We start from the raw sequence: 25,523 nt of genomic DNA, 5'->3' as shown, positions 1-25,523 counted from the left end.
TTTTCTCTATGGTGAGCCGCCCTTCCTTCCCCTCTTCTCTATGGTGCGCGCCCAGGCTCCTCCCTGGGGGGGCGGCGGCCATCTTGGCCGGGTGGCGGCGGCGGGAGCACGTTGCGTGCCGGCCCGCGGGACAGGGGACGCGGTTCCCCGCTGCGGCCCGGCCGGGGAGCGGGGGCGCCTCGCTCTCTCCCCCATCTCTCGGTAAGCGGCCTCCGACGGGGCGGGTGGGGGGGGTACCGGGGTTCTCGCACGGCGGGGGAGGTAGGGAAGGGGCCCCTTCCCCCTGTTGGGAGCCGCCGCCGGCTTCCCGTGCTGCCGGCCCTGCCCCCGCCTCTGGGCTCGACCCGGGAGGCGGCCTCCTCATGCGGCGCCGGGGCTACCTACCACGGGAGCGGGGCCGGCCGACCGCTCCTCGCCCGGGCCTCAGGGCCGGCTGCTCCCGGCCTGGCCCGGCAGGTGGGCCGGCTGCGCGGCAGTGCCGAGCCGCCCTGCCCTGAAGTCGTTGTCCCCCTGGCCCAAAGGGAGCCGGGCCGCATGCTGCATTGAACTGGGGACTCACTTCCGGCGTGGGCACGGCTCGGGCAGAAGGATCGGCCCGTGTGGGGTGGGAGGCCGTCCCTTCCCTGGCTGGCACTGTCCGCACATGCAGTCCGTCGTCTCTGGCGAGCTGTACGTCATCTTCCAGTGCTTTGCGTTTTTGTCAGCCGCCCTGTGCCGTGCAGCAGCAGCGGAGTGAAGAGAAAACGTTTCCTTCTGCTGCTGGGTTCAGCCGCAGGAATCGCTTTCGTGTGGAGACCCTGCGCGGGCTCCTCGCGTTGTGGTGGCCGGGGTCCGGGGAAGGGAGAGCCGGCACTTTTTTCCTGTGAAAGCAGGGACTTCCTTTTCTGGAGGAAAAAGCCATGTTTTTCCTTATTTTGGGGAAAGTTAATATCCACGAGTGTGCTTGTGTGGTGAGGACATCAAGACTTCTTGCAGGTTTGATGAGGTAATAGGGTAAGGCTGTTTTTTACAAGGTATGTGTAATACCAAAAGAAAAACTCGGCAGGGCTTTTCTCTAGGACCGTGGTAGTGTTTCCTCGCTGGAATGCACTTAGTTATTTCCCCTGCAAGTTTCTGTGACAGTTTTCAAGTTCTAATTTAAGTTTCTCTGCTATGGTTTCCTAAAATCTAGTCCTAAACAAGTGGTCGTGAAATACTTCTGTAGTTTTCCTGTGGTAGATTGCTAATTTATGGGTTTATTCTCACACATTTCACTTCAAGTTAAAAGAAAATATTAAAGATTGAGTGATAATTAATACTGTTCAGCACCAGCTAAACACACCCACTCGTTATGCTGCGTCAGTATATTTGGCCATATGCTTTTCATGTTAACATTGTATTTATTTTCATATTCATGTCATGCCTTATGAGTAATGTGAGTTAAATACAGTAGAGAGATTTGAGGCTTGTTTAAACTTCTTTTTGTACATTGTCTCAGTTTCTAGAACAAACGTCAAAACCTTAAGCATAGACTAGTTCTTTGTTCTTGTAGCATTTACTATTATTTCTGCTTTGGCACTTAGAAATGTAGTGAGCTCCCATATGCAGTTTGAAAATCTGTTCTTTGTCTTTCATTTACATTTTCTTTGGGTATTCTAGTTCTTAACTTTCTTGTTCTTGTTATGGAGTGACTGTATGTAGTCCATTAGCAATGGATTGACAGATAGTTCTTGAGGTTGATTATTTTTAGAGGAAAGTGCAAATGCTGCTCATCCACACTTCTTTCCACAGCATTTCTCTTTGAGGTCTGATGCAATGTAATTTAATAAAATGTTAACTGTTTTTTTGCAAAGTAACTAAAGTGTAGCTCAATTCTGAACACAGATCTTGCCTTTGCATCATTTAATTGAATTGTCTCTGGTTATGCTTCAGTCTTCATTTAGGGTTTTTTTTAAATGTTTTTTTTATTTAAGTCTGAATAATTCAATGCAATTACAAATCCTTCTTGGTTATAATTGACTTGACTTAGTAAATTCTAATAGAACTCTAATGCCTGTGAAAGAAAGAAATATTCTTAATGCAAGTACATTGCATTTGTTGTACAGATTGTACATTACTGTTGCCTTTTGTGACAGGTAGCCAGGTCTGCTTACATGCCTTTTTTTTTTTTTTTTTTTTTAATTTCTTCTGATGTGTCAGAGAGCCCCAGAATGCTGACTTAAAATGCCTGTGATAACATGTTTTGTGTCTTATTTTTAGACATGTTTTATTGTTAAGTGTCACAATTGGACTTAATGGACAGCTTTTGGCTTCAATAAATGATACTGTCAAGGTTTTTAGAACTTTTTTTTTTTCCCCTAGCAGTTGTTATTCTTTCGTTCACTCTTTCACCTGTGTCATCAGTCCATCATTCTGGAAAGATTTTCTGTTGTTGCTCTATCAGAAGTCACTAATTCAAAATAGTGCTTTACTCTTGTAGTGAGTAACAAATGAATATTTTCGTACTTTGACTTTTGTTCTGTTCTTCTTGTTTTGGAAAGGAGAAATACAGACATGAACTTAAATGCTTCTGAATACCAGTTTCTCCTGCCCTTAAACTGCTGACTGTACTTGACAATTACTGGTATGCTGTATTGTAGTATATGCATATTGTATGTGTTGCTGACCTGTGTTCAGTGTATTGAGAGTTCTGCTGTCTGCACCTTGAAATCAGATGATCCTATTTGGAATGTTAAGTTAAATGCCACCAAAGTAACTGCATATAAATGTAACTTGAGTCCAGTCTGGGTTTGGACAGTGTTGTTTAATTTGCTCTAAACTGTCAGTTCTAAGTAGAAATTAGTAATAGTAGTAGGTTTGGTTGGTTGGTTGGTTTGGTTGTTTGTTTATTTTTTCTCTTGTGGACAATTATCATTGTAGACATCAGGACAGTCCTGGAAATACTGCAGAAATGACAGAAGTCACAAATATTTTTTTCTGAAAATAGTTTAAGACCACTGGAGAGTTTTGGATAAACTGATACTTCCATCGTGTAGATGGGAGCAGGGAGGCATGAGTGTATGTCTCCATGCCAGTTCATTAGTTCTATTCCCCCCCACCAAGTACTTTATAAATGCTTGGTGTACTTACTCCTGTGGCCCCTTCAAAACTCTTTGCCACAGATAGGCATTTTCCCATATAAGAAAGTTAGAAGAAGAAAAAAAACCATCTTAGGCTGTTTTATTACTTACCAACCATGGTCTGATTCAGCAATGGGTAGTAGTGTAAACTTTAGTCTGATTATCCCACCAAGACTGGGTGGAAAGCTTGCTGATGTAGGTGGCTAAAACTAATTGTTTCAAGCCATATTTGACTTGGTCTTTTAGAGCAACCCCCCCCCATTCTCCTGCTTTGGTGCTTTAAGCTAAACACCAGACTGGAAGGGTGGGTGGCTGAGGGGAGAGTTTGTCTGGTCTGCTATCTGTACTGCTCAGGCAGTAACCTCGAACAGAGGTTTGGGCGGTTGGATAGGGGAGGCAAGCTTCTCAAGTGCGGCAGCTTTTGTCTTTTGTAACCCATAGAAATAGTTTACATGCTAGTTAGAGCTAAGATAACTAGCGGGGAGAGCCCTGCCCAGACAATAGACAGTGTGGTCTGTCTGATCAGGGTACTCAGCTACGTAGGCGTTGTGGGAGAAAGGGCTGACCCAGATTAGGTGCTTCCCTTGGGAAGCCGAAGAGTGAGTGATTCACCCCAAATACTCTATGCGCTGCAAACTACAGCATTTTTATGAAAAGCACTGGGATATATTCCCAAAGAATGTATCTTTATTTGAAGCACTGACAAAATCTAGTATCTGTCTCCTAGAAAATTACCCGTTTTTAAGAATAAGACTTTCAGTTTCTTGTTTTCTATGTAAGAAAAATGTGTTAAGATGAGAATTGGAAACCCATTATTCCATGCCTGTTGGCCTGGTCTATGGATGTAATTGCAATGTTCAGCCCTACTTTGTCAATCTGGTCTGACGATACAGAACTGTAAAATCACTTTTTACATTTTTTTAAAATATTCAGTCATTTATTTGAAAACATCAACTATGTTATTAGGACTTTTTGGCTTAGGAAATGTTAAAAGATTAAAGAAAAAAAAAGAAATATTAAAAGTAGAAACTGCCACAGTAACATTGGCAGTATGACTAATAATTACATTCATTTATATCTGATGAAGAATATCTTTGGACATTAGTTTAAAAATACATTGGAAATGGAAAAGAAGACTAAGACTAGCACTTTTAAAACGAACCACTTAAAATATTCATAGCTATGGTAATAATGGATTTAAAGGTACAATAACATCTTCAATTCTGACCTTTGCTCCCTGTTAGATGCCAGTCTCTTCCTTTCTTTCATATTAGAGTAGTATCTGTAGGATTCCTTCCAACTAAAGTTCACAGGTGGGTTTAGGGAAGGATGGAGTTTAATGTGATAAACATGCCATACACCTATTTTATTCTTGCTTCTTTCAGCAGATTGAAAGTCACAGCCTTTCTTCATATAATAGCCATATGTAGTAAATAGTCTCTAAACCACTGCAGGGTACTTTCATTTGGTGGAGCAAAGATGAACTGGACATCCAACAGAAAATACTTTCTTTAATAAGAAATGTTGGAATCCTTTTCTTGGAAGGAAGTGCATGTGAGGACTGTGTGGAAACCTGAAGTATTTCAAGACTCCTCCTCAGTTATGTCTTTGAACTACTGATACATATTGCATTGAATTGAAATGATTTTGCATTGGCATCATCTGTAGGGCTGCCATCACTTTATTTAGTGGTGTTGAATGGGAAATGCGTTGTACGTTATATTTATGGTCTTTCTTTAGACCTTAAAAAAACCCCTGTTTGTCATCTGTAATATCTTGTAAACTTCCGAGAGCCTGGTAATTCAGTTGTCTTTGTTGTTCTGGAGCAGGAGCGAGTGGAGGGAGTTGTCCTTAGCTGTGTGTTGCTCATAGGAAGATAAAGTCATTATTATTGTTATTTTCAGTACTATGTGTGAATATGGTAAAAGAAATATAAATGCACTTTAAAATATATTCCACCTTTTTTTAATCTATCAAGACTTACATTTAAAATTCTTTGTCCTTCCCTCCCTTCTGCTACAATTGTTGACATAAATTCCCGGTACAATCCAGTGCTTGTCAATGTACATTACAAATATCTAAGCAAGGGAAGAGACAGTAGAGGAATACAAGTAGTATTTTCACTTCTTTGAGTGCATTTATTTGTGATTTCAGGAATATTTAATCGTCTAGTACTCCAAGACCTTTCTTCTCTAAAAGTAATTTTATAAAGAATCTTGCTTATTTTTATTGGAATATATTATAGTCATTGATACCATATTAGGAAATGTGGAATGTAAGTGAAGTTATTCAAATACTAATGAAACTCAAGATAAAAGAATCAAACAGCATAATGTATGTCTGTTCACATTGCCTGGATTACTTTTCTATATGCAACTACAAATTTTCACTTTGAAAAATCGTAAATTTTACAGTATTTTAATCATTTAATACAGAATATTGGCATACAGTTTGCAAAATGAATATTATGATCAGATTCTTGGAGTAATAGTTGTAGTCACAATTTGACTTTACCAGACACTGTAGCATGAAAAAGGTTACTTTACACAAGGCAGCTTGTGAAACTGAAATTTACAGCAGTATAGATTCTTCTGTTCTTACTACGACATGCTTTTCTTGGAAACAAATACATTCTCAGATGTAATCACAGTTTTATTTTACAGTGGAGAAATAGTAATGGAATGGAAAGCTGATGTGAAAGATTTGTGCAGTTACTTGCACATCAGTTACAGATGTCCATTACTAGATACATTATTACTTGTATCTGAGACTTTGCCCTGTTTGCCATCTTTCTTAAAAGAGGAAAAAATCAAATCATTTTGCTTTTTTCATCTCTGAACTCTGCTAGTAATGACTTCAGATACATGTGTTCTTCTCTGTGCTGTGAGTAATTGTGTTTTCTTTAGGATTTTTTTTTTCTTTTCTTTTTTTCCTTAAGATCTGGAAGACTCCCACTACTCCTCCTCATAATTGGTGTATGTGTTTAACCCTAAATTGCGCATTATGGCAGACAAATTAACAAGAATTGCTATTGTCAACCATGACAAGTGTAAGCCAAAGAAATGCCGTCAGGAATGCAAGAAGAGTTGTCCTGTGGTTCGAATGGGTAAGAGATGTAATTTAACAAAGTATTTAAGCAATTGGAGAAGTTTTAAATAATGTTCTACTAGAAGGAACTAGTTTTTCGTAATTGCTAGTTTTTTATCATTCGTGATTCATTTCATAAAGCCTTTAGAAGTATCACTGAAAGCATGAACAATTCATAGTTAGTAATGCCACTTTTCAGGTCTTCAGATGATCTGAAGCTTCAGTGAATGTTAATCGGTTACATGTTCCTCTGTGGAATTTAGTAGTACTGGTAAGAATTCTGATTCATCAGAAACTTTCTTGAGTTAATATAATTCTTTTTCACCAGGAAAACTTTGCATAGAAGTCACATCACAGAGCAAAATAGCATGGATCTCAGAAACACTTTGTATTGGTTGTGGTATTTGCATCAAGGTAAGAGTTAGGCTGCTTTATTTAAAGTGATAAAATTTCCTTATTATGCTATTATATTTAGTAATGCATACTGTAACTTCAAAAAGCAATTTTGTTTCCCTGAATAATCAGACCTTGTTAACTGTTACTGTTTATAGAAAGTTAACTACTGTGTTAGTTTACTGAACTGGTTGAGTTGCAGGGTGTGGGCTGTAACTTTTTGTTTGTGGCTTTATTTGATTTTGTTTGGGTTTGTTTGTTTGTGGCTATAGACACCTAGCAGTAGAAAGATGTTTTCTGTAAAAGAGCTAGAGAATATATGCAGTATGCCTTATTTGTATTGTAGACTGACAGTCTGAATTGCTAACTATTTAATTTGAAAAATGTGGTATGTAACTTCCTTGGAAAGTTGACTACGTAAATGAAAGTGAAGCAATTTGGTAGAAGTTCTTTTTAAAATATTTAAATGCACAGCTGGGTACAGTACAGAACATAGCATTTTGTTAATAAATTGTTTGTGTGCACTAGTAATCTAAATTTATTTCAATTACAGAAATGTCCTTTTGGAGCCTTGTCAATTGTTAACTTACCTAGCAACCTGGAGAAAGAAACAACGCATAGATATTGTGCCAATGCCTTCAAGCTTCACAGGTATTTTATTTTTCAAATCAATGTAAAAGAGACAAAAAAAATCAAGTTTTTGATAGTCTAAACATAATGTGCATCAAGGTGTTCTTGGTTATTACCTCAGTAGCTTCCTTTTTGAATCGTAATTACTTTTTTCTTATTAAAAAGTATTATAATGAAATAAAATTTCAGTGCTCATTTTACAGAGTGCCTGTTTAAAGAACAGACTGCTCTTAAATCTTTCTTATGATATTTTTAAGGAATATTGATTTAATTTGAATTACATATTGGCAATTTAACAAAGTAGGCTGAAATAATCAGGAATTCTGGAAACAGGTTGTTTACCTTTACTTTATCACCAAATGTTGGTGTCTGATGGCATTAATATAATCCAAAGTTATCGATGCTGTGTACAGGTTGCCTATCCCTCGTCCAGGTGAAGTACTGGGATTGGTTGGAACCAATGGTATTGGAAAATCAACTGCCTTGAAAATTTTAGCAGGAAAACAGAAGCCAAACCTTGGAAAATATGATGTATGTATCAGCAATAAAATAGAGTTGGTATTATAGACAGCTGTGGTTATATTTTTTTCACTGAATCACTTTCTGTGAACGCAATAGAATTTGTGAGGATGCTGGCACTTTCCCTATTAACAGCCAGTGACCTACTCCGCACAGAAACAATAGTAGAAGGATGTTGTTAACAAAGGCTTTTTTGCAAATTCTGTATATCTTTCAAGAAAGATAAGGATATTAATTATAATTGTAACTCACTAAAGATAAGTATCAGAGGTAGGTTTCTGTCTTTAAGTCACACTTAAGGGATTTTTTTATACCAGTCTTTAAAAATGTCAGCTTTTTTTCCCTGCACAATTCACCTGTTCCCCATCAAGCGATTTGGGTCACTCAAGTTTTGGAGTTTCTTTTTTTAAGTTCAACATTGTTTTTATCTGAACAGCTCTACTGTCCATGAGTGCTTACCATGTATCCTTGTGATTTCTTAGGCTTTTTTGTCTTTGATTCTTTTGCAGATAAACATATAAAATACGTTGTTATGATAAGTTGTTGTTGAAGATATTTCCCACTGTACACTAATACTGAGTTCTGAAAATCCTTAGTTTCTTCGTGTTGTTAGATAGACATTTTGATAGTATTTTTTGAGAACCAGACATAGAACAACTTGTAATCTGCTGGTCTTCATGGGAGATCATAATCCATTTTCCTATGTATTTACACTAAGTCAAACTGTGCAGCCAGCAAGCAAAATAATTTACAGGGGTTTGTTTACCTAGCACTACTCCAAAGTGAATATTATTAGAGAAAAGACGTAATAATAACTATTGTGACTTCTTATCAGACAGTATTTCAGTTATCACCTTCTCACCTTCAAATTACTTGATGACAATTGAATTCTGGTGCTTACTTTTGTCCTTCAAGAAGGACTTGTATGAACAAGTGCATTCAAACTTTCTTCATCAGTTTCTTTACCTGAAAGAGTAACGTAATCATTTCATGGCTGCCACTTCAAACTGCAAAGAAATAATCATTTCCCAGCTACATTTTCCATTCTCTTTCAAGTTTGGTTTATATTATTTTGTGGACTTCTTGTTTCAGGTGGTAGTATTGCAGAAATAGCAAAACTTTTGACTTTCTGAATGTGTACTTAATTGAATTACCATGATTGCAAAATCAGACTTCCCTGTGAAGAGCCAAATCATTATGACCACAGAAACACGTGGTATGAATTGAATTTTCCATGTTGCTTCTGCTCTAAAACTTATGAAGCATTTCCTCTATGTATTTGCTTGGTTTGGAAATATGACTGTGTTGCTCTGTTTCCGTACTGTTTACCATCAAAATAATTTACTCAGCACCATTCAGAGTAGTACGCTGTGTAAAATGAAACTGTACAAGTTGGGACTTTTTCCTGGGTGATTGCTCTGAACGGTTCCTTTTTTTTCTTTTTTTTTTTTTTTTGGTCATTTTTCCTTTGTCTTCTCCTTCTGTTTCCTTGGAAATGTTTGCTAGAAGCAGAGAAAATGACCAAATTTTATTGCATTTTTTGTGCAAGTTGATTTTATCAGTCCAACCCTTTTCCTTTGGGTTAGCTGGATCAGATAGTTAATAAGTGCAGTTACACTAATCCACGCTATCATTTTCCCCATGAAGTAATTTCACTCGTAGCTTCTTAACTGTCTAAGGACAGTTTTGGATGTCCTAGGTGCAAATTTAAAGTGCTTTTTCTTGGAAGGGCTAGTGACACCTGGAAAAAAAAATCTGAACTTCTGCCCTCCATTTTGCAATTTTATAATTTTTCTATTTTTTTTAATGGAAACTTTGCAGAGGCAACATGACAGTTTGGTAACTAGCTTTTATCCAGGCTTTTTTATTGATCTTGCAAGCATATTCTATTTGCTGTATTGATCAGAATTTTAAAATTAGATATTTTTTATGATGTTTTTAGAAAGATATAAGTAAACACAGGCTCTAATTCTGTCACAGGATCCACCTGACTGGCAAGAAATTTTGACTTATTTCCGAGGATCTGAATTACAAAATTATTTTACCAAGATCCTGGAAGATGACCTGAAAGCTATCATTAAACCTCAGTACGTGGACCAGATCCCTAAAGCTGCAAAGGTGAGAAATTTCATGAGCTAATACAAAGCTGGGAGCTTCTCTTGTGTTTAAAGATTTTATTTAGCAGCATAATTCAATGTCAAAAATCCACTACTGTCTGAAATTTTTTATGTTGAAATAATGTTGTGGGGGTTTTTTATTATTTATCATGCAGGGAACAGTGGGATCAATTCTGGATAGGAAGGATGAAACTAAGACACAAACCGTTGTATGTCAGCAGCTTGGTAAGTAATTTTGGAAAGTCAAACTTCAAAGCACTTGAGAAATTCATATTTACTGCAAAAATAAAGTTACTGCTAATGTGCTAGTAGATTTAAATTATACCAATTAAAAAAAAAGAGAATAAAGGTGCTTTTAGTTGAAAGCGTAGGTCTTGCTGTAAGCTTATCTGAACCAATGCAAATAATACTTTCTAGTGGCAAAGGCAAACTAATTGATACATGCTAGTTAGCAGAATCTAATGCACTTTCTGTTTCATGGTAGAAAGTGTTTATTTTTAAACCTGGAAAAATTCCAGTTACCATCTGCAGCTCTTGCTTGCTTACAACTCTGGCAAAATCTTAGCATCCCCTCTTGTGAGAACCATTGCATGTAGAAAATGCTATCCAAGTACAAAAAACCTTCCCTCCTCCCCCCAACCCCCAGACTCTGTATATAGCTAATTATAATGGGAGTAATGCTGACTTCTGAGAATAACGCAATTAATAAGAAGAACATGTGCATAGTCCAGCCCTGGTAATTTTTTCTAGGTGTTTTGAATTCAGTTGTTATTAAATTTAGGTGTTAGTTTAGGTGTTGCTAAATTAACAACAGGGTTCTTTTTGGTAGATCTGGGTGGTAAAGGTGGGGCTGCATTGTGCCATGAAGAGCGTGGTCTTTGAGTCCCACTTAACTTAGTGAAACAGTATACTCGTGAAATTTCTTATTCATAAAGCTTATGAGAAAATACTGGCTTCACCCATTTCCTGTAATGTTTGGGGGACTGGATTTTCCTGAAAATCATAACTCTTCAGCCAGGTCTAACAAGAAACACTTTTAAAACTGGTATAGTTTCTTTTTAGGGCCAGAAATCTTTACCAAATATATGGTGGGAAAACACATAGAAATGTAATCCTTCTGCATGATAAGAAGCAGCCATACAAATTAATCAGCTAATGCTGCAGAGAAGCCGTGACTTGCTGTGACTTACAAATAGCATTATGATGCTTCTATATAAACTGAACACTTATTTTACTTCTTTCTGTTTTTTCCTCTGTGTAGGATGTCTGCTGTGATTATACATGTTTCTGTAGGTAATAAAAATATGAATTATTGTGTTGGTTATAACATATCTAAAATTAACCACTTATTTGCAGACTTAACGCATCTGAAAGAAAGAAATGTTGAGGACCTTTCAGGAGGAGAACTTCAGAGATTTGCTTGTGCAGTTGTTTGCATTCAGAAGGCTGATATGTATGTTTAATTTACTTCTGTTACACATTGCTTCTAACAATGTCTCGAATATGGTCCTCTAATTTACATTTATTGTTAGAAATAATATTTCTGTTTGAAATATTTAATCAAAAGCATTTTCCAAAAAAATTTGTTTTTATCAACTCAGCAGCCAAGATCCATAGTTACTCCATATATAATCTCTGGGGTTTTTAAACTTTAGTTCATCTGACTGGAAATAGCTAATTTCAGAGGCCAGTGTTAAATTTCAGCATCACAGCTTCATAAGCTTTCCCTAATCCCACATAAATGTATCGTGTCTGACAGCGTACTTCACTTAGCCTCTCTGAATAAGAAATGGACAGATGCTTCCCCACCTCTGGGAACTTGTGTCCCTCTTCTCCTGTCTTGCAACCAGGAAATTACTGTCTAGTCTATGCTGTTTCCTGACTCCTTGGAACCAAGAAAGCAAGATCAGAAGAGTTACGGAGTTTGGGGGTTTTTTGTTTTGTTTTGATTTTTTAAAAATTTTGTTTGTTTGTTTGGGTTGTTGTGGTTTTTTTGTTTGGCTGGGGTTTTTTTGGTTGGTGGGTTTCCTTGTTTGTTTTGTTTTTCTCTTTTGGAAGATGTCCTTCTTCCAGTCTCCTCAAGTATTTTTGCACTTTTCAGTTCATGTTAAATTTAAGCTGAATCGGAACTGAGTGCATGGGATTCCTAACTGATTGCTGATTTCTCGTAACATTTGATAACTTTGTCAGAGCTTTTGGCAAAGCAATACCTAACTTGAACTATTTAACAATTTCACGTGACAGTCATCAGAGATTCAAGGCAGGCATCAGTACATAAGTCTCATTTTTTGTCTCTCTTCCTCAGTATAAAGAATGATAATTTTTTATTTCAGTGTATTTAATTATTAAAATGTTAGTATTAGGTTTGAATATGTAGAAAGCTTGCATTCACTAAGACTAAGACTTCATTCTTTCTTTTGGGGCTAGCTTCATGTTTGATGAACCTTCTAGCTACCTAGATGTCAAGCAGCGCTTGAAGGCTGCCATTACTATTCGATCCCTAATAAACCCTGACAGGTAAATACAAACTTTAAATGTTTCGCTAGACTGTAATAATAGGTGACTGACTGTTTACAGAGGGAAGAAACATCCAGTCCATCTCCCCTAGAAGTGCTGACTTCTCAGTATGGTACACTAATAGTTGTTTAAAATATTCTAAGTCAGTAATATCCTATTCCTTTGCATTTTGGAAACTTATTTCCTATAGTTTCTGTACTATTTCAGCATTTTGTAATAAGGATGTGAAAATATAGGAGGTTATTCTTCACCTGAATATTGCTGTTCCATCCCCTTCTCACAAAGGTTTTTCTTTTTCTTAAAATGTGCTAAGTATTTTTTGCTCCAGTCAATCAATATGCTTCCACTTACTGCACATAAAGAAGCTGCCAGTTTACCCTGAAGATGGACTTTCAACTTGTCATTCACAATGTCTGTTTATTGGACAGTTTAAAAAAATGCTTATCAGAGATTTGAACTCTGTCCTTATTTAGTATAAAGCTAAGAAACCATATCAAATTAAAATCATGTTGATAGCTTTTGCTTATGCAAGACTAGAGTAAGAAAGAAAGAAATGTTTTGTATTGACGTATAAAAGCATCTCTCTGGCTCTATTTTTCAGGTACATTATTGTTGTAGAGCATGATCTAAGTGTGTTAGATTATCTCTCTGATTTTATCTGCTGCCTGTATGGTGTGCCAAGCGCTTACGGCGTTGTTACTATGCCTTTCAGCGTAAGAGAAGGTAAGTCTTGCCATATTCCTCTTTTTAAACATACCCAAAAAATTCTATGGAAGAAAAAAAAGTACCAAAATGCTAGATGTCTATTATGTGAACATGTCTTCTTCCTGTTGCAGTTCAGTAACTAAAAACCTGCTGTTTTATTTTGTGCAGAATTTCTGTTTTACATGATCCTAAATTTATAACTCAACCCAAAAGTCTTAATTATGAAATGCCCTTTGTCTCTTGCTATGGACATAATTTTGATACTTGCAGGTGTTTTGTAAACAGTGGAGTTACACAAAAGACCCTATAAATAGTAGAGAAAGGGCAGGACACAGTTTGCACAGTACAGAGGTATGTAGTGTTCAACTGAATTGACCACACTTGTAGCACTGAGACTCAGTAATAACTGTTTTTGTGAGAATGGGTCCAACAGCAGTAGTTTCTTTAAACCCTACACACATTACTAATACTAGGTTTTCAGGAAGAGCTTCTACAGCCTTTCTGTAATTTTAGTAAGATCTTTCTTCATTCAATTTGCATAATGTACACACTTTCAAATAGGAGGTTTTGTTGCCTCTTAACATGTTATTTAAAATCCAGTGTTCTCCTTATGTGATTGGGATTTACAGCCAAGAATTGAAATTCATCTTGTCGTGCTTTGTTGTAGACCTTTTTTAATGATCTTTTTTCCTCCCTTCATAGGCATAAACATTTTCTTAGATGGCTATGTTCCAACAGAAAATCTAAGGTTTCGAGATGCATCTCTGGTATTTAAAGTGGCTGAGACAGCTAACGAAGAAGAGGTTAAAAAGATGTGTATGTACAAATATCCAGGAATGAAAAAAAAGATGGGAGAATTTGAACTATCCATAGTAGCTGGAGAATTCACTGATTCTGAAATTATGGTGATGTTAGGGGAAAATGGTAAGTGCAATTCCTGTTGGAAACTGCTTTTACAACCCTAAATATGTTCCTAAAGCCCTTTTTCACTCTGGGAGCCAGACTTCAAAATTACTGGGTTTGAGTCAGGTTGAACTGCTTGTTTCTTGTGAAGATGTCACGCCATGAGCTTGCTCTCTAAATAGTGGGAACTTGAAGTTATTGAATGTTAACGATGCCATCGTGTTTGTCTGTTACCCCATTTTAAGAACAGATTGACAGGATCATGACTGACCTGGTAAGCTTAGCCACAAGTCTACACTATTGCAGCTATAGATCTCTTCCATTTGAAAAAGCAAGTAATAGCAAGTGCTGCTTGCTGGAAGTGAATATAGGAATACTCAAAGTAATCTAATTTTAAAATGTATTCTTTATTAAGTTTTTATTTTTTTCTATCAGTGACTTAATTGTTAGAGGCCTAAGTTACTAAAAAGTCTGAAGTAATATGTAACTTGAATTTTATTTTAGGAACTGGCAAAACTACATTTATCCGAATGCTTGCAGGAAGACTTACGCCTGATGAAGGAGGTAGTACTTAATACCTTGGTTGAAACCTATTTTGAAGATACTGGAAAGGCTCTTGTTTTCATTATAAATTTTACCTTTTTATAGGTGAGGTCCCAGTTCTAAATGTCAGCTACAAACCACAGAAGATCAGTCCTAAATCTACAGTACGTTTAAGCCTTATTTATTAAGTATTGTGTTTGCTACAAAAAGCATGTTCGTAGCACACAGGTAGAATTTCTTTATGCCTGGAACAAAAAGCTCTATTCTATTTCTTCTTGTTTTCTTGTGGTGTGGTGCATAAAACTGAGTGGCAACATTTTTATTCTAATAGGGAAGTGTCCGTCAGCTGCTGCATGAGAAGATCAGAGATGCCTATACACACCCCCAGTTTGTAACTGATGTAATGAAACCTCTTCAAATAGAAAACATCATTGACCAGGAGGTATTAATTGCCTGAGACAACAGTCGTCACTTTTCTTCTTTAATTCTCTACCTGTACCTGAACTAAATATGGCCTTATTCCCCCTGCCCCAATAGGTTCAGACACTGTCTGGTGGCGAGTTGCAGCGTGTTGCATTAGCTCTTTGTCTTGGTAAACCTGCAGATGTCTACCTAATTGACGAACCTTCAGCATATTTGGACTCTGAACAACGTCTAATGGCGGCTAGAGTCATTAAACGGTAAAGTATGCATGATGGGGGAAAAATAACTGAAATTTTCAGTAGTTCTACAGTAAGCTTACATTCATGTCTCTCTTTTTTTTTTAATTTGTTTCAGTTTCATTCTTCATGCTAAAAAAACAGCTTTTGTCGTAGAACATGATTTTATCATGGCTACATACCTTGCTGATCGTGTGATTGTTTTTGATGGTATTCCTTCCAAGAACACACTTGCGAACAGGTAAGAGGCTTGTTTGGATTAGTAAGCAAGATAGAGGACAACGTAGAAATAAATAGTTTATCAGAAGCATCAACAAAAATAAGGAGGTGAAGCATCCCTGCCTATGGAAACTTAAGCTGCATTTAAAGTGATCCAAGAGTGTCCTGAGGGTTCTAGCTTTTGTTTTTGAAGCTAGGAGAAGAAAATGGGATTGATGCACTCTTAGAGGCTGCCTAGACACAATGTTGGGGCATAGTTGGGGAATGTAACCAAGCCCTCAAAAACTGGAACAGCTCCTGGCTTAAACTAGCCTTAAGCAACTACACACCACTTAAATTACAATGAGAGGAGAACAAATAAGTGGCATGGATTGTAAGGTCCATGAAAAAAGGACCGATTATAAACTATGCTTATGAAAATAACTTTCAGGTGTCTTAAAAGCAAGCAGTGTACTAAAGGTACCTGTATGCAAATCTTGTGAAGTGCAAGCCTTGACAGCAACATACAATGTACACTATCTATGAGTCTTACTCTTTCAAAGCTGTCCCTTTTGATACGTCTACTTTCATTCCTGTAAATAATTTCAGGTAAATTACAGACTTTTTGGTGAACAGCCTTATTAGAAACCAGGCTTTTACAACAGCGTAATTACCAAGTTCTTAACGCAAGGCAGATGAAGTAAACACATTGGTCTAGCACTGTGTTTACAACACACCACTAGCCTGGTTTTGATGGTATTCTTTCTAAGAACACAGTTATTTGAATTTAAAAAAAATCATGATCTCGTAACCATTTCTCAGCATCAGCATATGTTATGATCTTTGTTATATCTTTGTAATAGTGCAACTTGTTTTTTTTTTCTTTGACTGTAAATACCTACATGTGTCAGCGTGCGCGCACACACACACACGTGTAAAAAAGAATGTAAAGGTAGCAGTCTGAAGACTTGTAGTGCCATGCTGTGAGACAGTGGTGGAAGATGGGAGTAGTAGTTATGACTACACAATTTGACTGAAAATGTGGCACATCCTGGGATGTCCAATACAGCTCACATTTGTGTTACCAGCCCTGAATGAGCTCAGGATGGTGATCAAAGCTGCCTGTAATCTGCATAGTATAGAACTTCAGAAAATTTAGCTGGAATGTTCTTCTCTCTTAACAGTCCACAGACTCTTTTGGCTGGAATGAATAAGTTTTTATCTCAACTTGAAATCACTTTTAGAAGAGACCCCAACAATTACAGACCAAGAATAAACAAACTCAATTCAATCAAGGTAAGAGAGAAGCACCTTTACAGTAAAGAAGCCATGACTGTTTAATATAAAGCTAGGTTTTAAAATAAGGAACAAAATGAAGACTAACCCTGGTAGTCACGTGCTGGAAAACAGCACGTGAAAGGAGTAGTAAGAATAATAAGGAAAGCAGAAAGGAGTTTAGATAAGCGTCTTTTATTTCAGCTATGTTCAAGTCTGCTAAAGACTACTTCAAGTAACATTGACCTTTTTTCTCTTCCCAAGGATGTGGAACAAAAGAAGAGTGGAAACTACTTTTTCCTGGATGACTAAATATTGAATCCGAGCATCTTTGTAACTGGCACATAGAAATGCATATTGGAATCTAAACATTTGTGGATGAGATGGCTCAATCAGGTTTTAGAACACTTAATCTTTTGGAGCTTTAAATCTCGCTGCGTGTAACATCTGAGACCAGTAGCAGTGTAAATCCTAGTCTGAGTAAAACTGCCACTTTCTATATTTTGGTGACACAGCCCTATTTTCAGTGTAATAATTTCAAAATAGACCACCCTGAAATTGTGCAAATGAGTCTCCTGATTTTTCAAAATTTAAGGGAGGTTTTCAATTCAGTATATCCTACTCATGTACCAAGTACTGGCTGCACTTCCTCATTTTAAAAAAATCTTTGAAGCCGTTTTCTGTGTAAAAGGGAAGCTTACCAAGAATGTCAAGCTACAGAAGGAACTCCTATTTTAAAAAGGTTGAATCTCTCTCGATGAGGGTTTCATAAATAAATAACCTCCTAACTTACAGCTCTTCTGTGACACAGTGCAAAAATTCTTCAGTTACTAATTCAGAAGTGTGTATATTTATATGATGATGTCACACACACCTCTTCTCATACTATAGAAGAGGACAGAAGATGGAGTACAAACAACATCAAGGAAGGTATCTACACCTTTTTTTAGTCATCTGTCCCTGTGCATCTTCTCAGACCTAGCTACAGGAGAATAATTAAAGCCTTAAAGAAAATACTAAAATACTTTCAACCTTCTGTAACTTAAACCTACATAGTGAAGAAAGGTTAATGGCTGGTTTTTCCAACTCATTCCTCTGTCAGTGCTGGCACCTGCCATCTTTCCACAGAAAGATTAAGTTTTTAAAAGGTTAAGATGCAAAAATTACTTTTGCCTAAAGCAAAAGCTTTGATCCTTACTGTAGACAAAAATGAAAGTAAATAAAAAATGGCTTGTCAAAAATCAATTTCCATATAAAGGTCAGTCCTTCAGGGAGACAGAGGGAAAAGTGCCTGTATTTAAGGGTTCCTACTTGTGTAAGTTTTGCAAACATGTAAAAAAATAACTTTCAGCTATATATATATATATATATCTATCTTAAAAGTAAGGAAGGGTATTTTCCATGCAACAGTTATCTGTTCTGCCTTCACTGGCATGTGAAAAACATTATGAGAAAGAAAAGAAAACATGGCTTTTTTTTATTTACAGTTTTGTCTCTCACGTTACAGGAGAAGGCCATGGTTTGTCCTTTTTTTTCCTAAACCATGATGTGTGTTAGTAACTTGGATATTTTATAACCTTGGCAGTATCAGGTGTTACAGACACTCTGTGTCACTACCTCTGACAACAGAAATTCATCTATATTATGCCAGCAGAGGTACTCCGTGAAGAACCACAGGTAATGAATACAACCTTATGCCACCACCACCATGTGTGACAAAAACTTCCAAAGGCTAACTAAAACTTACAGTTAAGTCATAATCCCTCTGGACTTGAGTTCTGCATCTTCTGTTAATCAGTCCTAATTAGAGTAAAGTAAAGATGTGGTTTAGCAAATGTCTGAAGCTGTATATCTCAGTTCGTTATATGCTAAATATTACATATAGTCCCCTACTAACCAGTGGGATCCTGCAACCTAAAACACCTTGCCCCAGGTAAAGGGTTTGGCCAATCAATCTACAAGTCTTTCAGCAAAACTAGAGGTTTACTTAATCACCAGTAAAGGTGGAGAAAATATTGCATTCTCCGCATTTCTGTCCTTAACTGTCCTAGAGTAGCAAGGCAGGGCACAGACCCGGTTTTAATAGTTTAAGTCAGCTTCTAAAGTGAATTCTAAAAGCACAGCCCTGCCAGTTACTTCCATGCCTATGTTTTCCATTGTTTCCCAAGAAGTTCCTGTAGAAAGTGTACTGCCTTTGTTCTGGCAACAAAGCTCATGATTAAATGCCTGCTCTAGTACTGAATGATTATTTCAGCGACTGCTGGACAGATTTGGGCTGCAACTGGAGTTACATTTTAGAACCTCCCAGGAAAGATGACAAGAAGCCCCTTTTAAGTCTTTGTAAGTAGTAAACAGAGGACCACAGTGGCATCAATTGTTAAATGCCTCAGCGCTTGCTTAGTTCTAAGCCTGAAAAACCAAAGATTGCCTCTTTCAAAATCCTGAACACATTTCTAAATGGAAAAGTATTTAGATTAAAAAAAAAAGCCCAGAGCCCAGCCCCTACCACTACCATTTTGAATAAGAAGTAGAAAACCAATTTACATCCGCTTTTAGTTTGCAGCTTGCCTATGTATTAACTGTTTATAGTTCCGCTGTGTCTTCAAGTGGCTCTATCAGAACAAAACCATACATTTAATGACACTGCAACAGTTTCAAATATGTAAATATAATTTAGAAAGAAAGAGAAGAGACAAATGTTTATTTTAAGTAGGGTTTTATACATGGCATGCATCTGAAAAGATTTCTTTATCACATAACTATCACTCAAGGTTCCTGATCAAGGGTGTACAGTCTCAGACATGAATGAAAGGGTACCATCACCTACACTAGTATATACAGAGATATAAAAATATACACAACAGTTCATTTTACAGAGCAACAGAGCTGAGTGAATACTGTGCACACTGCACTCTCTGAGTTTGGACAGCTGCATCCAAACTGCAAAGGCAACAGGAACACTGCAGAGATCATTATCAGGGTCAGAAGAAACAGCATCAGAACGCTGACACAGTGTAAAAATATAAGGCAGAAGCCACTTTCTTCTGAATTGTAGGGAAGAGCAGAGCACACCGAGACTCTTCATCTTGCTTTTAAAAGTAGTTCCAGCAAGGAGTTGTACATGCAAAACAAATTTGCATCAACAGTGCAACAACAAAAGAATACTGAACAGTAGCTCAATCGTACAAACTTAAAAAAACACGTACTTTATGCATCTCTCCCCACAAAATATCTAGGATTTGTCAGTGCATTAGTGTTAAAGTGGCATTAAAAAAACTTCTGCTATTATAACAGATGCAGAATTATTTTGGAAATGCATAGCATCTACATTTTTATTGTCTTTGTAATTATTCAGTTGGCATAGGCACCACTCTAGTCACACCAGCATTAAGAATTCTTGGTGGAAACAGCCATTCTTATCAATTCGTACACAGCTATTCTTGACTGCTTGTCTTGATTTTGATTTCAACAAATAAAAGCTTTTTAAAATTCAAAAATATACCCTATGAATATGAAAAGAACTATATACAACACACCTAAGACACAGGGTTAGCTGGCTGCCATGTGTAACACACTGAAGAGAAACATTCAAGTTTGACAGATTTTTTTTTTTTTTTTTGAGATGAAAGGCCTTTGGGTTGGAAGCATATCAAAGACAACAGTGCAGTAGGCTGAGAATTCCTTTAGCTCAGTTCAGAACTAAGGCATTGTATGATAAAATATACATTTATATTTGGTGCAATGTTACTGTCAATTTTAGAATCTAGATCACGTCAAATGCTATCATTTGTCACTCTAGTAAACGTACTTATCCATCTTCTATCAAAAACTCAAACCTTTGTGGGGAAAAAAAGAATTATCAATCACTAAACCTATATTGTTTTTTTCTAATTTGACATTGAGGAAAAAATGCTAAGCCAAACAAACTCTATAATACCAAAAAAACCGTATGGTAGGAGTTCACATCCTCCTAGTCTTTACTCACTTTACTCACCAAAAGTTAAACATATCCTTGAACTTTACTAAAAAGAAAGATTAAGATTTTAAACTGCTACTTCAAATTACTTTTTGCATTTTTAAATTTTCAATTACCCATTCATTCTATGCTTGATGCCCCCTCTGATTATCTCCCAGTGTTGCCCTTCTCCTGTCATTCCTATATGGCCTCCCTCTAAAGTTTCGCTGATACTGGTAGCCATCATCTCTGCTTCTGCTGGGTGGTCCTTTCCAGGCTTCCTCGTTTCTTTGGAACTGGTATCCCCCCCGACTGGAATAACCCCACTCAAGTCTAGGCCTTCTGCCTCCTCCGTAAGTCTGGTTATAAAACTGCTTGGATCTACCACTTCTCAGCATATCAGAAACTTCACTCTCGTCTTCAGAGCTCTCTTCCCTCGTCCTCTGTGCCCTGCTTTCTGTCTGCAGATTACCAGCAGCCTTGGAATCTCTACCTTTATCAGTCTTCTCCTTACGACTGGGAATGCTATTTTTCAGTTCATTTTTCAGTGGTTCTGCCAGCAGCGGCAGAGTGTTGGGCACTGCTGTCTGTCTCTCAGTCCCCTGTGTTTGCGGAGAACGATTTTGCTGCCCAGCTGTTCTTTGCTTAGCAGGAGAAGCTGAAGGACAAGTTTGTTCCAACTGAGGTGCCCTAGCTGAAGTTTCTTTTGGGGCACTGCATTCACTGCTTGCACCAGCCACAGGGAATGGTACGGTGTTTGAGCCGTTGCCGCTGTTCGTCTTCTGAAGCTGTTCTGCACAGTTTACTACAGGAACTGGAGGGCTGCATTCTTTAGCCACATACATGTCCGCAGAGGTGCTAGCTGTTGCCTCTTTGTCCTCAGGTGACATGACAACATTAGGTCTTGCTACTGAATTTTCAATGAAACCCTGAACTGGGTACCCATACCAAAAGTGAGGAAAGAAAGGAGGTGCTATTGGAACAGCTCCTAGAAAGTGATTGTGTCCAAAGGGTGGCTGTGGGAACATATTTTTCCCTCTCAGGGACTCCTCATAGTTTGCATGAAGACCTTGTGCTGGATTCTCTGGTTCTATACAGACCTGTCCTTGACTTTCTGACACCTGAGCTGTAGGTATAATCAGAGGCAGTGATGGAGATCTACTGTCAACCTGTGGAATTTGACCATTGGATCTGGCCTCACTCTGAACAGAAAAGTGCCTGTTTGTTCGTGCAGTTTCGTTTTCATTCTGAGTCGGCGGAGCCTCCTGGAACCAGGGGTTGTGCGGATACACAGGGAGGGACACATTTGGGTACATTCTACAAGCAGCTAAATAGGCCTGGTGCAGGGGGTACAAGTAAGAATGGGGTGCCCACATGGGACAGCTGTATGCCTGCAAGATGGAGGGGGGGGGGGAGGAAAAGGGGAAAAAAAAAGTATTTGGTCTTTTGAATGTTCAGACAGACATAACAGCACACAGGTCATTTACCATTTTGAAACAGTTAATTACAGGAAGTAAAGAATTTTATTTACAGTGACTGCCCTCAGTTCTAACTATCTAGGACTCCAGGATGATGTTCTCATTTTTTGTTTTCCTTCCAAATGCAGTTGCAATGGTCAACAGTTATGACCAGTAAGAAAACTTGGTAACAATTTCTATATAGTTAATTTAAACACATGATGCTATTAGGTCAAGCTTTAGCTACGTGTTTGAAGACACACATTCCAGATTCGTTTTCCAGAATCACAATTATTAATGGGCGATTTGCCCTACTAGCTCACTTTTCAAAATTCTAAGGGATAACAATCAAAACAACAAGAAGTCATACCACGCACATATTTTCACTTAAAAAAAAAAAAAAGGCAAAACAAAAAAAATAAACACAACAAACTACACCAAGACCCAAAGTCAGATCATTGCCCCAAGGACAATTTGTAAAGGTCGAAATCCATATATATATACACAACCCACAGATCAGCTTTCTTAGAAGCCCTTTCATAAAGTAGGGGCACAGGCTTAGAGTATACTCTAAAGTATTTAGAGTATACATTAAAGTATACAACGCACTTGCCAGCTACTGGTAGGAGTCACGCAACGGGGACATACCATCTTCAGCAACAACCTCTTCCGTGCTGTTAGTGAACGCGAGCTACGTTGACAATACTGAAGTCATCCATCTCTGGCAGCAACCCCCTTCCCTTTCCTCTACTTCCATATTAACTAACTAGCATGCAGTGGCTTACGGTTACATTGCTCGGAGTTAGAGTTTATAAACAGAGACTTTGTGTTTGTACTATAGTACCCAGCAACTGGCCCAAGAGCAACACTGTAGGATGTCCTTATAATACAGTGTGCCAAATGTATCTATTTCAGGCCATACAGAACACCACATGAGGCTGCTAGAGGCACGAGGCTGTCTAAGAAAACATCGGAATAGTTAAGAGGGCAGAGCCCAAAACCTGGCACAGTCTTGTCTGTGCCATCTGTAGAAACAGTCCCTGGAGCAAGCCACCCTGAGAAGCCTACCCAGACCTCCTCTCAACGGGAACTAGTCAGTTCGCTCTGAACGAGCGGCTGGAAGGGTGTGCAAAACAGCACGGCAGGATCTGGGACCAAAGCAGTGGACAGGGTAATGCAGAAAGTAGTTCCCAGGTCTACCAGCTGAGGAGCACAACTACTCGAACATGGTACTTCGACCAGTAGATGGTGCTGAAGTACCAAAAGGACAAACTATCTCCTAAATAATACAGAGTACCAGTAAGGACAGTCCGAAATACACGTAGGCTTATGAAACGAATGCTGTTTAAATGTATTGCAGTGATGCTTGCTAATGACTTATGGATTTTCTATTAAGCAAAGAGACTTGTATTAGGCACACAGTTATCAAATCTAAATTTACTTTGTAAGTTGTGCTGAACATTCCCTCTTTCCATGCATAAACACCAAAGAAAATCGTTACTTATGGCCAAAGTCATGTGGAATAAGCCTGAGAGCTCTCAGCACATTTTCCAAAGTAGTTTGCCTGACAGGAAGAGTAAGAGAAGGTAAAAAAGGAACATTTTTATGTGCAGAAGGAAGAAACTAAGCAAACAGCTAGTCCTTATCAAGAAATGGAAAATGTTGCCTTTTTGGATAAGCCTCTTCCCTGACCACACACACAGATTTGCACCACATATACACATCAACCGCTATTACAATTACTTAGAAGGTTAAAAGTAAAATACTGCTGTCCTTAACCTGAGCAGAAAGGACAGACATGCAGGTTACTTAAGGGAGTGTCCACAGGGAAAGACATACTAGGTATTCGTACTGCAATGGCTTTGCCAGTATACAGACATGGTCAAAGTCGGAGGACCTTTTCTCTGTTACTATACACTGCGTCCAAAAGAATGCATCTTCAAATTCAGAATGAGTGAGTTTGAAGTAAGTGAATGTACAAATTCATTGGTGAATTTGTAAAGCACAATCTGTTGACTGTATAGCCACAGCTGGAAGCCAATAGTTCTCACTATCACTGTTGAGATAAAATTCATTTCTGTTGACTTGCACAGGAATGTGGACCACTGTTGGGATACCAGTTAATAAATAAGAAAGGATTTCAAATTTAAAAGATGAACGTGAAGTGTACAGCTGCAGCAACCAAACTTCTGCACTCTAGGTAATACCAAATACAAGCAAATTTTATGGTATAACAAACACAAAAACATAAGGAAGTTTGAAGAGTTACCTTCACACCAAGATTGAAGAAAAATCTAAGAATATTCTTATCTAGGAAAAAAAAAAAACAGAGAAAGATCTATGAAGACCTAAAATATTACACTTCATCTGATCCAAAAATTAGTCCCTGCATAGAGTTCCATTTCAGTAGAGAAACACTGGTATTAAGTTGCTGCTTACATGTCTTTGATTTGGTTTTGGGGGGGGTTTTGCCACAGTGAGATATATAGAACACAACTGCAGTTTAAATTTCAGTTTTAACAGTTTGTAGAACTGAACTTCTGGTTTTTAAAGAAACAGTTCAGTAAACAAACAGCACCCTGCACTCAGACATGGTATGTTCTTTATGGGCATATTCCATATTTGTAGTATGCCAAAACCTCTACTTTCCCAGATCAGTAAGGAGATGCTCAACAACTTCCAAGCTTTTGATTACAAGAGAAAACCTGTTACTGTAAAAGGAAGCAGTTCTCCAAAGAAAATCCTTTACGTTCACAAAACCTCCAGTTATGGTGGGTCAAGCTAAGAACCACAAAATGATCATGAGATTTCCAGGTGTAACCACTTAAAATAATCGCAATGTTAGCAATGCAAACTGAAGAGTTACAACTCTATTCAATATTCCCGCGCCTTAAATCATGGAATGACAACAATTAGACCTTTTGACACAGACTAACAACAGGACCAAAGAAGTTGTCTTTATCTACATTTTAAGAAAAGAAAACCTAGTAGGAAAAATGGTACAAAATACAGACCTTCTTCTAGCTTCTCACCTTTAGGTAAGTCTTCCCCAGTATTGCACAGGGAGTAAGAGGGTGCAACGGCTCTTTCTCCCTTTTCACTAAAAGGGAATCCAGGGTATAGCGGATCCTGATAAGGATTCAGAGTCTGAGGCAAAGGCATTAAAGGCTGGTTAACTGCTTGTAGCGACACAGGAACTCCAGCAACTGGAGCAGATGTTACCTGAGCCTGTGATACAATAGAGTCGGGTCCCGTTGCTGGGGCTGGCATCAATGAAGAAGCAGGTATCTGGGCTGGAATACCTAAGGGAAAAATACGTATATATATATCTCTCTCTCTTTCAACTATATAAAATTGCAAAAGAAAATGACAACGGGAAAGCAAGTTTCAAGGGGGGGGAGGGGGGGGGGAGAAAAGGTATTCAGGAAGACATAAGGAGGAAATTCTTGAGCCGGAAAGTTACAAAC

The 25,523-nt window shown here is 38.0% G+C and overlaps 3 protein-coding genes across 8 annotated transcripts in view; 1 reads left to right on the top strand and 2 right to left on the bottom strand.

Moving 5' to 3' along the window:
- ANAPC10 (anaphase promoting complex subunit 10) overlaps nucleotides 1–638 on the bottom strand; it is a 38,975-nt gene extending 38,337 nt beyond the window's left edge. Inside the window, exon 1 of the mRNA XM_075500981.1 lies at nucleotides 385–638. The gene's annotated coding sequence lies outside the window, so the exon portion shown is untranslated. The remainder of the gene's footprint in view (nucleotides 1–384) is intronic.
- Nucleotides 46–17,438, top strand: ABCE1 (ATP binding cassette subfamily E member 1). Its single transcript, XM_075500962.1, has 18 exons — nucleotides 46–201; nucleotides 6,037–6,204; nucleotides 6,514–6,599; nucleotides 7,132–7,229; nucleotides 7,622–7,739; nucleotides 9,708–9,845; nucleotides 10,000–10,069; nucleotides 11,201–11,297; nucleotides 12,272–12,361; nucleotides 12,963–13,084; nucleotides 13,769–13,990; nucleotides 14,474–14,533; nucleotides 14,618–14,676; nucleotides 14,844–14,954; nucleotides 15,050–15,192; nucleotides 15,290–15,412; nucleotides 16,554–16,665; nucleotides 16,909–17,438. The coding sequence occupies exons 2-18, from the start codon at nucleotides 6,102–6,104 to the stop codon at nucleotides 16,954–16,956; spliced, it is 1,800 nt and encodes a 599-aa protein (XP_075357077.1). The 5' UTR covers nucleotides 46–201; nucleotides 6,037–6,101; the 3' UTR covers nucleotides 16,957–17,438.
- A 1,687-nt stretch (nucleotides 17,439–19,125) lies between these two features.
- OTUD4 (OTU deubiquitinase 4) overlaps nucleotides 19,126–25,523 on the bottom strand; it is a 36,065-nt gene continuing 29,667 nt past the window's right edge. For 5 of the 6 annotated variants that reach the window (XM_075500958.1, XM_075500955.1, XM_075500959.1 and 2 more), the window contains exons 20-22: nucleotides 25,089–25,358; nucleotides 24,326–24,366; nucleotides 19,126–21,990 (exon numbers count right to left, since the gene is read on the bottom strand). In XM_075500958.1, the coding sequence (XP_075357073.1) occupies nucleotides 20,746–21,990; nucleotides 24,326–24,366; nucleotides 25,089–25,358 (1,556 nt within the window). In that variant the 3' untranslated portion in view covers nucleotides 19,126–20,745. The remainder of the gene's footprint in view (nucleotides 21,991–24,325; nucleotides 24,367–25,088; nucleotides 25,359–25,523) is intronic. The other variant, XM_075500956.1, reaches the window with a different exon arrangement.

Source organism: Mycteria americana, chromosome 4, assembly GCF_035582795.1.
Source record: "Mycteria americana isolate JAX WOST 10 ecotype Jacksonville Zoo and Gardens chromosome 4, USCA_MyAme_1.0, whole genome shotgun sequence".
Classification (NCBI taxonomy): Eukaryota; Metazoa; Chordata; class Aves; order Ciconiiformes; family Ciconiidae; genus Mycteria; species Mycteria americana.
The sequence above is the reverse complement of the archived record's forward strand: the minus strand, read 5'-3'. Positions and strand labels throughout refer to the sequence as shown.

What these genes read in the sequence shown, in the direction of transcription:
- ABCE1 (XM_075500962.1), top strand. Translation starts at nt 6,102, where the DNA reads ATGGCAGACAAATTAACAAGAATTGCTATTGTCAACCATGACAAGTGT. An exon ending in GGTGATGTTAGGGGAAAATG is followed by an intron (nt 13,991 to 14,473) that starts GTAAGTGCAATT and finishes ATTTTATTTTAG; the next exon opens with GAACTGGCAAAACTACATTT. An exon ending in ACTTACGCCTGATGAAGGAG is followed by an intron (nt 14,534 to 14,617) that starts GTAGTACTTAAT and finishes ACCTTTTTATAG; the next exon opens with GTGAGGTCCCAGTTCTAAAT.